Source organism: Chironomus tepperi, unplaced genomic scaffold (genome assembly GCF_022539635.2).
Source record: "Chironomus tepperi strain 1889 unplaced genomic scaffold, CSIRO-AGI_Ctep_v1 contig_177, whole genome shotgun sequence".
Taxonomy (NCBI): Eukaryota; Metazoa; Arthropoda; class Insecta; order Diptera; family Chironomidae; genus Chironomus; species Chironomus tepperi.
This window is the reverse complement of record NW_027226299.1, coordinates 309675-324566: the sequence shown is the minus strand read 5'-3', so window position 1 is coordinate 324566 and position 14892 is coordinate 309675. Positions and strand designations below refer to the sequence as shown.

Below are 14892 nucleotides of genomic sequence, written 5' to 3'. Positions count from 1 at the left end.
TCAGCTGAGAAAGTTTGTTTACAAATTTATCGGCAAGCATTTTCATCAGTTTTAGTGATTTTTATAGTTTAATTAAATTGACACACACAATGTTCGCAACAATAAGACGGACAATTGGCATACAAATCAGAAGCTATGCAAAGAAGCCGTCACCAGTAGCTTTAAAAAGCTTAAAAGCAAAATCATCGCGAGAAACTGTAAGTTTGTTAATTTAATTGTTTTTAGCATGATTGGTGCTGATATTAAGCTTACATTTTGCATAATATATCAGCATTCACTTATCTTACATACTTTAAAAATCATAATTATTAATTTCATAATATCTACTGGATCTTTTTAGTCACAATTTTTTATGGATTCAAGACCAGTGAGAGTAATAGCTGGAAAAGGAGGTGATGGATGTTGTTCATTTTTAAGAGCATTCGCAAATGATAGAGCTGGACCTGATGGAGGTGACGGAGGGAATGGCGCTCATGTTATATTTCAAGCATGCAATAATACCTCAGATTTTAAGCACTTGACATCAATAATAACAGGAGCCGATGGAGGGAAAGGAATGAACAAAGACTGTCATGGAAAGACTTCAGATCATAAGATTGTTAAAGTGCCATTAGGAACTATAATTAAGAATAAAAGTGGACAAATAGTTGGAGATTTAAATGAGAAGGACATGATGTTTATAGCAGCTAGAGGTGGTGCCGGTGGACGAGGAAATAAATTTTTCTGTACAGATGATCAACAAGCTCCAGAGATTTGTGAATATGGTGCAAAAGGCGAGGACATAAGTTATCATTTAGAAATTAGAAGCATGGCTGATGTGGGCTTTATTGGACTTCCAAATGCTGGAAAATCAACGTTACTAAGAGCAATAACACGAGCGAAACCAAAAGTAGCACCTTATGCATTCACAACTCTTCGACCAAATATTGGAATTATACCTTACAGTGATTATGAACAAATTGGAGTTGCTGACCTTCCTGGACTTATTGAAGGATCTGCTGAAAATCGTGGATTAGGCATTCAATTCCTTAAGCATGCAGAACGATGTAACACACTCTTATTCGTAGTAGATGTGTCAATTCCTGAGCCATGGAAAGACTACTTTATGCTGATTAATGAAATTAAGAAATTCAGTAAGGAACTTGTTAATAGGAAGCAAATCATTGCAGCTAATAAGATTGACTTACCAGAATCTGCAGAGAATATTGAGCTTTTTAGAGAAAAGCTTAAGGATATTCCAATAATTCCTATTAGTGCCAAAACTGGAAAGAACATCACAGAACTCTTGCAAGTCATTAGAAAGATGTATGATGAACAGAAGGAAATTGAGAGGAGGAAAAAGGCTGAAATGAATAATTACTGAGTATTTGGGGAAAACTTTTAATACGGCTTAAATTAATCCTTGGATTAAAAATAAATCCTAGGATTAATTCTCAGGCTTAAGATTCAAGCAATCATTTCCTCCTGTAAAATAAGAAGCAGCAATTAATAAAATTCTAGTTCTTAATGGCAGATGATAAAAGCTTTTATTTCAATGCGATTGAAACAATTTAGGTATAAAATTCATGAATAAATGAAGATTAAAAATGCAAATAAAGTTTCTAACTATTCAAGTAGATTTACTCGAGCTTTGAGTTGGCAAATTGCTTAGCCAATTCCAAGATTTCATCAACTTTATCAAAGTTGCTTCCTTGTGCTTGAGCAGAATCTGGTTTTCCGCCTCCTTTGCCGCCCATAACAGCCGATAGATGTTGAACCCATTCGTTAGCTTTAAGTCCTTTCTCAATTCCACTTTTTGATGCAGCAGCCAAGCAGAAGATTTTCTTAGAATCTTCATCGACAGTCACGAATAAAGCAGATGTTTCAGCATTTAATGTCTTTACTTGTTTTAAGGCAGAGTCAAGAGCTTTTGTGTTATTGAAAGCTTCAAATCGATGAACAAAGAATTTTGCGTCTGGATTTTCCTCACAAAGCTGCTTGGCTTGTTCAACAACAACATTCGAGACAGCAGCTTTTACAGCCTTATCCTTATCGCCTAATATCTTTTTCAAATCTTTCAATGTATTACGAATCTCATCTTTCTTTACGTAAGGAATTACAGCTTGTGACACTTCTTCAGTCAAATCAACAATCAATTTAGTCATTTCCTTAATGTTGATGTCATTTCCAGCAGCTTCAAGTTGAGATTTTAAACGACTTGTTTCAGTTTCCAATAAGGCAGTCTTCTTGCGAGCTTTTTCAGCTTCTGGTCCAGTCAAAGCAACAATTCTTCTGATTCCTTTAGCAATTGCTTCCTCACTTGTGATAATAAAATCAACAATATGTCCGGATTGATGCAAATGAGTACCACCACAGAATTCAACAGATGTTTCAACACCTTCTTCACCTTCTGGATTCTTTTCAAGATCTTCTACAGGAACTCCGAATGAAATAACTCTAACTGGATCAGGATAGACCTAAAAATGAATTTTCATTAGTTTTAGCCGTTATATTTTAATTTGAAAATTATTTTTCAACTGAGTTCAAAATTATGGAAACCGTTAAAAATTCAAATTTTCAATGACCGTTAGATCAACTCACCTCATCAAAGACTGATCGCAATCCCTTGATTGATTTTGCAACCTTTAAATTAGCTTCCTTAGCATAAATTTGAACATTACGCTCGACAACATTTTGAGTAAGTTTTTCAGCTTCAGCAATTTGCTTGACAGTCATTGCGCTCTTATTTGTGAAATCAAAACGAAGCTTTTCAGGAACAACCAATGATCCACGTTGTTCAGTATCATTTCCAAGAACTTTAAGGAGTGAATGATTCAAAGCATGAGTAGCTGAGTGATTTTTCATGGTCAATGAACGACGAACTGTATCCAAATTAATATCAACTTCATCTCCAACACGTAAAGTTCCTTCAACGACACCAACATGAACGATGTAGCCGACTTTATTGTAGACTGTGCGAACAGTAAATTCATTTCCTTCATCATTAACTTTAACGAAATATCCTTGATCATAAATTTGACCACCAGATTCAGCATAGAAGTTGGTCTTGTCCAAAACTAAGCCACATTCTTGTCCACTTGAGACTTCATCAATAAATGCATTATTGCATCGGATAGCCAAGATTTTTCCTCTACATCCTTCAAAAACATATTCAGCTTTTGGATCTGTCGATTCAGCTTTATAACGATATTTGAAGGAATCATCTGTAACTGGAACTTTCTTTTCTTGAAGTTCGGAAATAGCATAGACATCGAAATTGATAGTGTCTGTAGCATTAGCTGCCTTTCCTTGCGATAGAATGTAACTCTTCTGTTTAGCTTCTTCATATGCGACCATATCGATTGTCAAGTTTCTTTCTTCAGCCATCAATTGAGTTAAATCAATTGGGAATCCATAAGTATCGTATAAACGCCATGCAACATCTCCAGGGAGAACATTGCTGTCTTTTAGTTTAGCAATTGTGCGATTAAGTAAATTACGTCCACGAGTCAATGTCTTTAAGAATTGTTGTTCTTCTTCATTGATTACATCCATAATATGTGATGGATCTTTCTTTAATTCTGGGAATGTATTTCCGAGCAATTCAACGACTGTGTTGACTAATGTTGCGAAAAAGCCAGGCTTAGCATTAAGCTTTTCTGTGGCATAACGAACAGCACGACGTAAAATTCTCCTCAAGACATAGCCTCTTCCTGTATTATCTGGATATCCTCCATCAGCTAATGCAATTGTAATAGTACGGGCATGATCAGCTAAAACACGATAAGCCATATCGACTCCATCAACATCTTCAGCACCAACTTTTCCTGTATATGAGCGAGCTCCAGTTCCTTTTTGAATAGCATCAAAAAGTGGCATGAAAATGTCTGTATCGTAATTGGATCTTTTGTTTTGAATGACTGATACAAGACGTTCGTATCCCATACCACAATCAATATGCTTTTTAGGCAACAATTTGAGTGATTGATCAGCTTCACGATTGAATTGAATGAATACAAGATTCCAAATCTCCAAAACATCTGGATCATCCATATTAACTAATTCAGGAACACTACGGTCACCAATTCGATCAAAATGAAGTTCACTGCATGGTCCACAAGGTCCAGTTTCTCCCATTTCCCAGAAATTATCCTTCATTGAACCTGGCAAAATGTGTGCAGGCAAAACTCCTAAATCTGTCCAAATTTGTTTGCATTCATAATCAGGTTCAAGACCGGATTTTTCGTCACCTCCGAAATATGTGACGTACAATCTTTCCTTTGGGAGCTTCAAACGATCAGTCAAGAATTCCCAAGCCCATGAGCAAATCTCTTTCTTGAAGTAATCACCAAACGACCAATTTCCTAAAATTAAATCCGAAGATTAAAAGCTGGATTAAATATAAATCCGATTTATTAAAGATATTAGTATTAAGGAACAAGTTTATTGATCATAATAATAATTGTGAGAAAAACAAGTATGACTCACTTACCTAACATTTCGAAAAAGGTATGATGATAAACATCTTTGCCAACATCATCCAAATCATTATGTTTTCCGCCTGCTCTGATGCATTTCTGAGTATTGGCAACTCGAACCCATTTGGCCATTTCAGAGTTTGGATCGGCTGTTCCCAAAAACATTGGCTTAAATTGATTCATTCCTGCATTTGCGAAGAGTAATGTTGGATCATCAAGAGGAATTGTTGACGATGAATGGACATAGATATGCTTTTGTTCAGCAAAATAATCCATAAACAGTTTACGGATTTCATCAGCAGTTAGTGACGTATTCATGTTGCTATGCAGAAAAATTGAAAATGTAAATTAACTAGAACTGGATTAATTTAAAGTATTTATTACTTTCACTTTTTTTTCCTCCTTCGTGGCAATTTCACAATTTGATAAAGAATTACTTAATTCTATTGAAAAAACAAAATGATCACTGGGATGTTGTAGATAGTGATAATCTACACGGGAACTAATGTGTATTATCTAATATATTTGCGTACTTATTGAGTAATTTAATTTTTTAATTATTGCTCAAAAAGCATGCACACGGAATAACAGGAGAATGGTAAATACGGCTGAATGTCAAAGAGAAAATCAAAGTACCCCTAAATTTTTTGTTCAAATTTTATTCGTTATTTTTTGCGAAAAATTTAAATTTTAATTAATTTTACAATCTACCAGCTCTTTCTAAAGTATCATCACTAAGTTCAAAGGCAGGTCGATAAGTTTTCTTATCATCATTAAGAAGATGTGGATTAGGAACGGTATTTTTTCGGTTACCAACTGAAGTATATCCGACATTGTACAGAGAGCAGTACGGTACTTTATAGCTAATTAAATAGTCCCAAATGTCTTTACATGACCAGTCAAGTAGCGGATTAACTCTCATCAATTTTGGCCAGTCACCATCTGTGGGCTGAATATAAAAAAATAATTAATTAGGTAAATTAACTATGACTTGACATGCTGCATACCTCAAAATAATGTAATTCATCACGATTTTTGTATGTTGGATCCTATGTTTAATGAAGAAGCCTTAAAAATGAGTTATATAAAATTTTTGGGTATTAGCTTACACTCTTTCGACATCCCATTAGCACAGCTTGTAGTTCTGGATCATTTTTACAGATTTCTGTCAAAGCAATTTTCATCGATGAAATTTCAATTTCCTTAATTTCTATGTTATAATAGCTTTCACATTCTTTAACAAAGCTCTCGATCTCATCAAAAGGATCAACTTGTCGTAAATATAAAATTTTAATGCCTAATTTATCTGATTCATTTAAATAGCACCGTTTAAGTAAAAGATCCAGTAACACTGTACAGTCTTTTCCACCATTAAAGGATAAGAATATTTGATTTGATTGATAATTTTGGAATGTCTCCTTTAAAATCTGTAAGAAACTTGATTACATTAATGGATTATGTATGAATTAAGAGATTTCATTAATTACATCCAGTGATTTTTCAACCTTTTCCTCCAATTGCCTTGACATTTTGCTACTTAATTAGGTTATAAGGTCAACAAATGACTACTTATTTCCTAATCACTTAAATTTAAGTCACTAAAGAATTAATACGTCAACATTTCTTTCCATACTTAATGTGCAAAGCGCATTTTAATTAAATTTTATGGTTTCTATGATTTTTCAAAAATTCAACGGTTTTCAAAGTTTCAAAAATTTAACGACTTTCAAAATTTTGAATTTAAATTGTGACCGTTAAATTCTGAACAAAAAAATATTTTTCAGAATAAATTATGATTGAAGTTTCCTTTTTATGAAGACAGTCAGTCATAAGTTCCATCATAATACATACTACCTGTAAAATAATGATGTCAAGAACCTTGCTAAGCTTGAATACTGAAATGTGAATGCGGCTTATGTGAATAAAAACTTCATGTGAAGACGACTGAATATTTAGAAAAGGTAAACAAAAATCCACAATAATTTCTAACATTCAATAATATTGAATTATAATTAAAAGTATAAGGACTACAATCAGTAAAATATCATTAGAAGAACCTTCAGTATGAAGCTAAACGATACAGTAATTCGTAGTTTTAAAGTTGCTAAAGTATTTCGTGAAAATCAAGAAAAGACGAATTCAATAGATTTTTCAACTAATGGCGAGAAGCTCATTTCATGCTCGGAAGATGATCAAATAGTTTTATATGACTGTGAGAAAGGCACACAGACGAGAACAGTCAATTCAAAGAAATATGGCGTCGATGCTATTTGTTTTACTCACAACTCAATGGTAAGTACACGATCAGTTCCTCCCTCAATGGAACTACCTGTAATTGTAAATTTGTTTCACAAATAATTTAATATTTTACAGACCGCAATTCACAGTTCCACAAAAGTAGATGACACAATACGATATCTCAGTTTACACGATAACAAGTATTTAAGGTATTTTCCTGGACATACCAAGAGAGTGACGTCACTAAACATCTCACCGATCGACGATACATTCATTTCTGGATCATTAGACAAAACACTCCGACTATGGGATCTAAGATCACCAAATTGTCAAGGTGTAATGCATTTACAAGGCAAGCCAATTGCTGCTTTTGATCCAGAAGGTTTAATTTTTGGTGCTGGAGTAAATTCGGAATCGATCAAATTGTATGACTTGAGATCGTTTGATAAGGGACCGTTTGTGACTTTTATGCTGAATCAAGAAAAGGAATGTGAATGGACAGGCTTGAAATTCTCAAAGGATGGGAAGACAATTTTAATCAGCACAAATGGCTCAATTATTCGTCTAATTGATGCTTTTCATGGAACTCCATTACAAACATTTACAGGTAAGTTCGAAATTCTCAATTTTTAAGAAACTTTCTAACATATCAGAACTTTCAGGATATTCAAACAATAAAGGAATTCCAATCGAAGCATCTTTCAGTCCAGATTCACAATATATCTTTTCGGGTAGCACTGACGGACGAGTTCATGTATGGAATGCAGACACTGGATTTAAAGTATGTGTACTAAATGGCGATCATCCAAATTCTGTTCAATGCGTTCAATTTAATCCAAAATACATGATGATGGTATCAGCCTGTACAAATCTAGCTTTCTGGCTCCCATCCATTGAAGAAGAATAAACATTTCTCTAATATTTTTAATTTTTTTTTTATTAATTATGTAAATTTTCTCAAAAAATATTTTAATACAATTTATAAACTTGTACTAGCATGATACATTAAACTCGGTGAATACTGATTATTGGATATTTTGGAACTTGTCAAATTCCTTTACTGAATTTGCGTTTTGTCCTGCATATTGACTAAAACGAAAATAAATAAATTTTTTGAGAAAAAAATTAAAAGGAAATCACATAACATAAAACATTTCATATTTCAGGTGATGTAAGGGATGAATTTGCTGTTGACTGTATTTAAGTGCTTCAAAAGAAATTTAACGGTCATTTTTCAAAAAACTTTTTTGACACACATTTTTAAATATTTTTCGACCGTTATTTTTCAAATAATTTTAAACCGTTATATTCTTGAATATTTTTATATTCTTTCTCGTTAAATTTTCTCTTGAAGCTACCTCTTAATTAATGACATAATTTATTTAACTCACTATCAGTATATCGATCCCAAGGTCGCAAATAAAGTGTTACAGTTGATGCGTATAGTTTGTTTTCATTCTTATCAATAAATGTTCCATAATAATAATACTTAATTCCTGCAACAACTTGCGTGCCGACTTTAAAGATGTGGATAATGTCCCAGTTGCCTTCTTCCAATTTTCCAATATGTTCTCTTAAAAGTTCCACGAGTTCCCTTTGACGAACTTCATCAGTAACGATGGTAATACCGCCTTTAATTTTGTTAATTACAATGCATTTTTGATACCCACTATCAATTATGAGACATACCGTCAATTTCTTCGGTATCAGACATACCTATAAGAACGCGTGGTTCCACAGCTGCAATCACAGCCAAAAATAAGCTAAAAAGCAAAATTGATTTCATTGTTTCTTCTGTAATTTCTTTAAAATAACTGTTTTCCTTACATTATAATTGGATCTTATATATAACTTGTACAAAAACAATATATTGTTTACCCAATTGCTTTGGAAAGATAAAAGATAAGTTTGAAATAGTACCTACTTCCAAAAAAAAAGTTGTGTTATGATATATATAAATACAAAGTGATATCAATATGAACACATGCCGGAAAAAATGACTATAAAGTCGCTTCGAAAATCGATATAAAAACAGCAGATTAAACTTTATTATTTTATTATTCAATTTCATTTGGACAAGAAATTATATTAATGATAACACGTGTCATGTTAAGTGCTGCATTTTATGTCATTATTCACCACTTAGTGACTTTCTTTCCTTTCTCGAATTTAACTAGAATAAAATTAGAGAATAAAAACATTAAAAGCTTAGATATGAAGCAAATTGGATGTTGTATGAGTCGTTAATGTGATTAGATTCAAATTTTACAAACACGTGACTAAGTAACGTATAAAATATTTTCGAAAATTTAACGAAGAATTTTTCAAAGCGTTGCTTCAATTTTTGAACAATTCAAAAATTCAACGAACAAGCTTTCAAAGTGTTGCTTTAATTTTTGAATAATTCAAAAATTTAACGAACTTCTTCGAAGCGTTGCTTCAACTGTTCAAAAATTGTCCACGCTTAAGTTGATATTAAATATTGTTGCAAATGTTTACGGATACAAGTGCAAAAAAGTATTATGATTCAACAGAAGTCATAAAGATTTACGATGTGCAATTTATTTGGCGAAAATTCTTTTAACCTCTAGATAAAAAAAATTGTCAATGTAAATATTTGAATTGTTCATAAGAAAAGGAGATTAAAATTGAAATAAAGAAATTACTGGGAAATAAGAGTTGTAGACCACAATTATGATGCTCATAAATCTTAATGAAAGATTGTAATATTGTCATATAAACCAGACAGTTTCAGATCAGATTATCAGAATGTGTGTCAAATTGATATGACCAAGTTTTAATGGATGAGAATTGTTTAATATTAAATTTTGTGAATTAACGGTTTTCAAAAATTCAAATTTTAACGGTTTTCAAAAATTCAAATTTTTTAAAACCTTTTTCAAAAATTCAAAATTTTAACGGTTTTTAAAATATTAAGTGAAATCTTCAATTACCTTCCTGGAATTTTTCCCATGGTTTTTCCCAAATTCTAACAACTCCGATATAGAACTTCTCTTCCATTACTTCTTCAAATACGCCAGTGAGAGTAAATAACGAGCCGGCAACGACTTGGTGCTCGATTTTTTGAACTTTTTCAAGTTCCCAACATCCCTTGAAACTGCATAAATTGTTGCGGACAATTTCCACAATTCTTGCTTCATCTTTGGCGTCACGGAGTGGTGAGGTTCCACCAGGTTTGCCAAAGTCTGAACCTATAGTATATTTTGTTGAGGATACGACTATTAGAATTAAGATAGAGAAATTTACATACCAGGTTTGTCACTCGACGAAACGAGATTCAGACTCGCAAAAGTTACCAAAAATAAAATGAAATATTTCATTGTTTAAATTTTGAAGGAAAAATTTATGCAAACTTTTCGAAGGCTCTCCTGAAGATAGACTGATCATGATGATCGCAGTTTTCTGCTATATCATCATACTCGGATATTATTGATACAAGTGAAATTTTAGCTTATTGAAAATATTTGAAATTCAAAACACATTTTTATTAATTAACCACGTAGGCCTTAACTAAGGAATTTATGTGCTAATCGTAAACAAAACAAAGTTCTGTTTGGAACTTTAAGGATTTAATGAAAATCTATTTTAAATTTATCTAAGGATGCTTTGAAAATTTAATTTCTTTTCAAATTTTCTCTTAAAATCATTAAATTTAATTAATAAATTCCACAATAAAGCAGATAAACATCAAGAAGCTTTACAGTCAGCATGTTCATCAACCGGCTTTTTACATGCGCATTTGTTAGTCCACCCGCCAACTCTGTCGAAAATCAAAAATAAACTTCATACGAAATTTTTAAAAATTCAAATTTCAAAAATCCGTTACGAAAAAGTCTTAACGGAATTCAAAATTTAAAATCCACAATTGGTACCCAATAAATATTCATCACATGAATGTGAACAGTTAGATGTTATTTTGAGTCATCGGTATTGATATGAAGCTAAGCGACAGCTTAATTATGAAAATATATTTAATTAGAACTTGGTAACTGTAAAATTGTGTGCAAAAAGAATTTCTGTGCATTCTACTACTCAAATCCTTATTGAAATGAGCTCATTAAAAGTCTATTAATGTTTTTGCACAACTTCATACTGTTTATAGCTGAATTTAATATTTCAACTACGCCAAATGAATTGAGCTAAAGATCTATTAAGGCATGAATTAGAGTCGATTATTATAACTCCCGTAGATTCCAATCCAATCTTTCGTGCTTGCTAAAATTACATCATGCTTCAAAAATTCACTTTTTTACGTTGAGTTGTTCTTCTCTCCTTTCTCTCCATACTCATGATGCCATTCAGACCCATCAAATATTTCTCCGTAAAAAGCTTTAAAGAATCCGTTAAGTATCGATAAATATTTTCATTCTTTCTCTTATTTGTTTTCACCCAAAAATTTTCGCACATCACACACATTAACATTCATATCAAGTAGTGCCAAACATGACTTGAATTTTGATCAGCCAACAATACAAGCATGCAAGGCACAAGCTGCCAATAAAATGAAGAAAATTAAATTTCTCTAATCCAAACAATGGTATGGCATCTAAATCGTTTAGTGCTATTAATGACTGACCATATTATAAAATGCAAGAAATCTTTTATTTTTATTGTTTTGAGGCTGATCATGAATGACGTCTTTTATTTGAGGTTAGCTGGAATTGGTGCTGACAAAAAATTTAAATTCTACAAGACCGTTAATTTTTGAATTCATTTTACCTGTTAAAAATGTGAACGCGTCTGAATATTTTTCATACAAAAATTCAAATTCTACAAAACCGTTAATTTTTGAATTTATTTTAGCCGTTTAATTTAATTCTCATGATTCACAATATTTGGACATCAATAACGCATCAACCAACAACATAAATAAAGATTTCTATTCAATAATTAAATTAACTTATGTAACCGGAACGCTGTCATCAATTTAACGACCATACAAATTTTCTCTCAATTTAATCATCTTTTAATTCGTACAAATAAGCTTAATACTATTACAATTTCTTCTGTCATTGTCTCGTCCATCTAGTCAGGTAGATGAGATTAACCCCTGCAGCATAACAGATTTGCAATCGAACGAACAATAAGCAACCCAAGATTACAAATAAGATTATAGAGTAGTGTGAGAAAAAAATATTGGATGTAGTTTTGCAGCTCAGGATATGTGTCAGAATCATTAAATATTTAAATGAGATCATTCTTTGCATTCCTTCCACTACCTCGACGAGTGAAGAAAAAAGAGTTTCTCTCTCTGTTTTACACGAGGTAATGTTATATGGGACACGTTAGTTGTATATATTGCTGTACAGGTGTTTAAACAAAAAGGAAAAAGAATGAAACGAAATGAAATTGAGTGGACTTTATGCAAGAAATTTTGGAGATTTTGTCTGCTAAGCGCATTTTTTAGGAATATTCAACGATTTTTTGCAATTTGAATATTAACGGACTTTTAAAATTTGAACTTATTAGCCAAGACACAATTTGTATTAAAATTCAAATCCTACAATTCCGTTAAAATTTCAGATCATTCGAAATTTCCTAAAAATTATGAAATATTTCATCACCCAAAATGTCATCCATACTGACTAAAAATGCAGCACGAAAAAAAGTGAAAGAGAAGGAATATGAATTCCATCTTATTGGAATTTGTTTAGAATGCAACCCAAGATCATTTTATAATTGTGTTCGTTTTTTAAATACCTGAAAACGATTTAGTAAGCATGCATATACATATTTTTAAAAACAATATCTCTACACAGTTCATTGAAATCTACTCAAACTTATCTATTTAAAAAATCTCCCATGCACTTCATAAAACAGCACTACGAAAAAAAATATTAGATGAATTTTCCATGTGCTTAGTGCATAGTTAGGAATGACAGTAGAGAAACAAAAAAAAAATTCATTCGGTTGTGTAAGCATGTCAGCATAAAAATTCATTGAAATTCATTTAAGAAGAAATTTTTCTTCATGTAACGATTAAGCACTACAAGCCCATTCAATACATATAAACATAAGCCTTCTTACATACTTCATATTATTCTTTTCTTTAACTTGAAAACCTGTTTCCAAAACTCTCGCTCTCTCTCCGTACTCTCGAGAAATTTATTTTATTTTTTAGTATAGACGGGGTCCGATGTGGTAAAATGTGTACGAAAGAAAGGAAAATATATGCTTAAAGTCGTCTTGTTATTGATCAAGAGATCAAAACGCATTTTATCACTTTTTAAGATTTTGATTTGTAACGGTTTTTAAAAATTCAAATTTTAACGACATTCTTAGATTTGAAATTTCCGAGTTCAAAATTTTGAACTTTTTTGTTTACAAAGTTCAAATCTATTGAATCTCAGAATTAGCAATGATTACTTGCTTTTTGACTACTTTATAGACAATATCCTGATAGCCCACATCAACTGCTTCAACTCAAAATGCTGCAATCTGTTGAATTTCTCTTATATCTTGACTCATTAAGCCAGCCATCCACTCGACCAAACAGAAAGTATTCTGTTTTGAAAACCACACCAAAAAGCCTAATGTGTGCGACTCGAATCAGCAACTATCATTTTCTGTCGCACCTTACATACCGATCAATTTTCTCTTCTCGATGACTTTTCTTCTTATTGTTGTTGCTATTAACAAGCCACACGAGCTTTTCTTTTCATTTTCTTTTACAAATAAGTATTTTTTACATGAAAAAGAGTCAAAATATCACGTCTGCTGTTAGGGCTACTACATGCTGCATGCTCATATGTCAGAAGAATCCATCAACGACATGGGCGGTTCAAAAAATTTACCTACTGAAGATACTGATGCACATAAAGTAATTAAAATTCATTTTTTTCTGAGATTTTCTTATCTCTCTTCCTTTTTTGTCTCTCTGTGCTTACTTTATAAATGCACATAATGGGATATCTTTGTTCCTCTTTTCCTCCCTCCTTTTTATTGTGTTTTTGTTTATTCTCCTCATATTTTTATTAAGGCTTTTTCCATCTAAACCTGTTTATTTGATTTTTTATTTATTTATGACTTGTGAAAAAAATGCTGGGCCTGCAATTTGTAGTCTCAGGTGTGTGCTTGTTACATTTATTATAATATATCTAAATGGGAGTAAAGTAAATCGTTTTTAGACTTATTGGGTACTTCATTATTATTATTTTGTACAGTAAAAAATTTGTTTAATGGAATCAAAACAATTTTATTTTATTTTCTTCGTTTTGTTAAATTTATCGCTTCAAGACACACGTCCATCTCAATCAACATTAAGTTGGAAAGTCGGCAAACTCGAGCTTGGTGGAATTTTACGGAAAATCTGTTCTTAAGTATTTAATTAATTAAGAAATGTTGAAATTTGTGAATGATTGGTGTGTATATTGCTTACTGAAACATAACATCTAAGACCATGTGTAGTAGTTGATAGACTGTGTAATGGGTTGCATGACAGAATTGATGATCATCTTTACATTATCGATCGTGACTAAAATTAACAATTTGATTGAATGTTGAAGATACCAGACGAGCCACAAGGGCCAATGTCTTAATTGGACTCTACGTTACATCTTAGATCATGTAGACTGACTCCGAGTCTTGTCTTTTAACGTTCATTTGAGATTTGAATAATATTTATTGTTCATAGTTGAAACCCCTTTTTATACAAAATGTTCAGTCTATTTTTGAACTCCAAAGAATAAACATCATTGAGAATTTATAAAATTCTTAAGGAACTAGTTTTAATTAAACTACTATTACCACAATTACAAATCCTTGCATCACTATATACTGAAGAAAATAAGGTTCAATCTAAAATTTTCAGAATTACAATCAATGAACTTTCAAATGAATTCAAGAAAATTCTTTCAAAGCACACTGTGTTTACTAGGACATCCATTAGCGATAATATGTGAAATAGCCCTGACGGCACCTTGACGACGTATTTTGACCCAATTTTACGACCAATTATGAAATTCACCGCATTGTGCAGCCCGGCCCTTATCATGACAAATCTCTCCTTTTGAGGAATTCCAGAACAATTTACCTGCTTAGCTAAAAAGCACACCTTTCTAGATTGTCATCAATTTTCTTTTAACCCGGATTTAAATCAAAAACATCCGACATATCACCCAAATATCCAATAACTTCCAAGAAAAAGAGCTGAATACAAAAATGCATAAGCAAAATT

The 14892-nt window shown here is 32.0% G+C and overlaps 6 protein-coding genes across 8 annotated transcripts; 2 read left to right on the top strand and 4 right to left on the bottom strand.

Annotated features, from left to right (window-relative positions):
• The first annotated feature begins 18 nt into the window (after positions 1-18).
• LOC139089557 (GTPase Obg) lies at positions 19-1512 on the top strand. The gene is made up of 2 exons (XM_070639110.1): positions 19-197; positions 341-1512. Exons 1-2 carry the CDS (start codon positions 90-92, stop codon positions 1361-1363), a joined length of 1131 nt encoding a protein of 376 aa, XP_070495211.1. The 5' UTR covers positions 19-89; the 3' UTR covers positions 1364-1512.
• AlaRS (alanine--tRNA ligase, cytoplasmic) lies at positions 1501-5034 on the bottom strand. The gene is made up of 4 exons (XM_070639109.1): positions 4842-5034; positions 4472-4779; positions 2581-4343; positions 1501-2456 (listed from the first exon to the last, which is right to left on the bottom strand). Exons 2-4 carry the CDS (start codon positions 4773-4775, stop codon positions 1620-1622), a joined length of 2904 nt encoding a protein of 967 aa, XP_070495210.1. The 5' UTR covers positions 4776-4779; positions 4842-5034; the 3' UTR covers positions 1501-1619.
• A 67-nt stretch (positions 5035-5101) lies between these two features.
• On the bottom strand, positions 5102-6085 carry Flad2 (Flavin adenine dinucleotide synthetase 2). The gene is made up of 4 exons (XM_070639112.1): positions 5945-6085; positions 5567-5884; positions 5465-5506; positions 5102-5406 (listed from the first exon to the last, which is right to left on the bottom strand). Exons 1-4 carry the CDS (start codon positions 5984-5986, stop codon positions 5158-5160), a joined length of 651 nt encoding a protein of 216 aa, XP_070495213.1. The 5' UTR covers positions 5987-6085; the 3' UTR covers positions 5102-5157.
• A 316-nt stretch (positions 6086-6401) lies between these two features.
• Positions 6402-7623, top strand: Wdr82 (WD repeat domain 82). 2 transcript variants are annotated; one of them, XM_070638858.1, is made up of 4 exons: positions 6402-6418; positions 6477-6749; positions 6831-7302; positions 7358-7623. In XM_070638858.1, exons 2-4 carry the CDS (start codon positions 6522-6524, stop codon positions 7600-7602), a joined length of 945 nt encoding a protein of 314 aa, XP_070494959.1. In that variant the 5' UTR covers positions 6402-6418; positions 6477-6521; the 3' UTR covers positions 7603-7623. The 2 variants fall into 2 exon arrangements, with proteins under 2 accessions (XP_070494959.1, XP_070494958.1); XM_070638857.1 differs by having other exon boundaries at positions 6418-6749.
• Positions 7606-8529, bottom strand: LOC139089346 (uncharacterized). 2 transcript variants are annotated; one of them, XM_070638859.1, is made up of 3 exons: positions 8385-8529; positions 8087-8326; positions 7606-7784 (listed from the first exon to the last, which is right to left on the bottom strand). In XM_070638859.1, the coding sequence occupies exons 1-3, from the start codon at positions 8479-8481 to the stop codon at positions 7753-7755; spliced, it is 369 nt and encodes a 122-aa protein (XP_070494960.1). In that variant the 5' UTR covers positions 8482-8529; the 3' UTR covers positions 7606-7752. The 2 variants fall into 2 exon arrangements, with proteins under 2 accessions (XP_070494960.1, XP_070494961.1); XM_070638860.1 differs by having other exon boundaries at positions 8412-8528.
• Positions 8530-8734: 205 nt separating this feature from the next.
• LOC139089415 (uncharacterized) lies at positions 8735-10115 on the bottom strand. Its single transcript, XM_070638960.1, has 3 exons — positions 9967-10115; positions 9650-9907; positions 8735-8868 (listed from the first exon to the last, which is right to left on the bottom strand). Exons 1-3 carry the CDS (start codon positions 10034-10036, stop codon positions 8831-8833), a joined length of 366 nt encoding a protein of 121 aa, XP_070495061.1. The 5' UTR covers positions 10037-10115; the 3' UTR covers positions 8735-8830.
• Between the last annotated feature and the right edge of the window lie 4777 nt (positions 10116-14892).

Excerpts from the sequence above, each read along its gene's own strand:
- LOC139089415 (XM_070638960.1), bottom strand. The coding sequence starts at position 10,036 with ATGAAATATTTCATTTTATTTTTGGTAACTTTTGCGAGTCTGAATCTC. Across the intron at positions 9,908-9,966 it reads TTCGTCGAGTGACAAACCTG|GTTCAGACTTTGGCAAACCT; the intron begins GTATGTAAATTT and ends AATATACTATAG. Across the intron at positions 8,869-9,649 it reads ATGGGAAAAATTCCAGGAAG|TTAAATTCGAGAAAGGAAAG; the intron begins GTAATTGAAGAT and ends ATTTTATTCTAG.
- Flad2 (XM_070639112.1), bottom strand. The coding sequence starts at position 5,986 with ATGTCAAGGCAATTGGAGGAAAAGGTTGAAAAATCACTGGAT. Across the intron at positions 5,507-5,566 it reads TAATGGGATGTCGAAAGAGT|GATCCAACATACAAAAATCG; the intron begins GTAAGCTAATAC and ends CATTAAACATAG. Across the intron at positions 5,407-5,464 it reads ATGAATTACATTATTTTGAG|CCCACAGATGGTGACTGGCC; the intron begins GTATGCAGCATG and ends TTTTATATTCAG.
- LOC139089346 (XM_070638859.1), bottom strand. The coding sequence starts at position 8,481 with ATGAAATCAATTTTGCTTTTTAGCTTATTTTTGGCTGTGATTGCAGCT. Across the intron at positions 8,327-8,384 it reads TGATACCGAAGAAATTGACG|GCGGTATTACCATCGTTACT; the intron begins GTATGTCTCATA and ends ACAAAATTAAAG. Across the intron at positions 7,785-8,086 it reads TTGGGATCGATATACTGATA|TCAATATGCAGGACAAAACG; the intron begins GTGAGTTAAATA and ends TTTTCGTTTTAG.
- AlaRS (XM_070639109.1), bottom strand. The coding sequence starts at position 4,775 with ATGAATACGTCACTAACTGCTGATGAAATCCGTAAACTGTTTATGGAT. Across the intron at positions 4,344-4,471 it reads TACCTTTTTCGAAATGTTAG|GAAATTGGTCGTTTGGTGAT; the intron begins GTAAGTGAGTCA and ends ATTTAATTTTAG. Across the intron at positions 2,457-2,580 it reads TGCGATCAGTCTTTGATGAG|GTCTATCCTGATCCAGTTAG; the intron begins GTGAGTTGATCT and ends ATTCATTTTTAG.
- LOC139089557 (XM_070639110.1), top strand. The coding sequence starts at position 90 with ATGTTCGCAACAATAAGACGGACAATTGGCATACAAATCAGAAGCTAT. Across the intron at positions 198-340 it reads CAAAATCATCGCGAGAAACT|TCACAATTTTTTATGGATTC; the intron begins GTAAGTTTGTTA and ends GGATCTTTTTAG.
- Wdr82 (XM_070638858.1), top strand. The coding sequence starts at position 6,522 with ATGAAGCTAAACGATACAGTAATTCGTAGTTTTAAAGTTGCTAAAGTA. Across the intron at positions 6,750-6,830 it reads GTTTTACTCACAACTCAATG|ACCGCAATTCACAGTTCCAC; the intron begins GTAAGTACACGA and ends AATATTTTACAG. Across the intron at positions 7,303-7,357 it reads TCCATTACAAACATTTACAG|GATATTCAAACAATAAAGGA; the intron begins GTAAGTTCGAAA and ends CAGAACTTTCAG.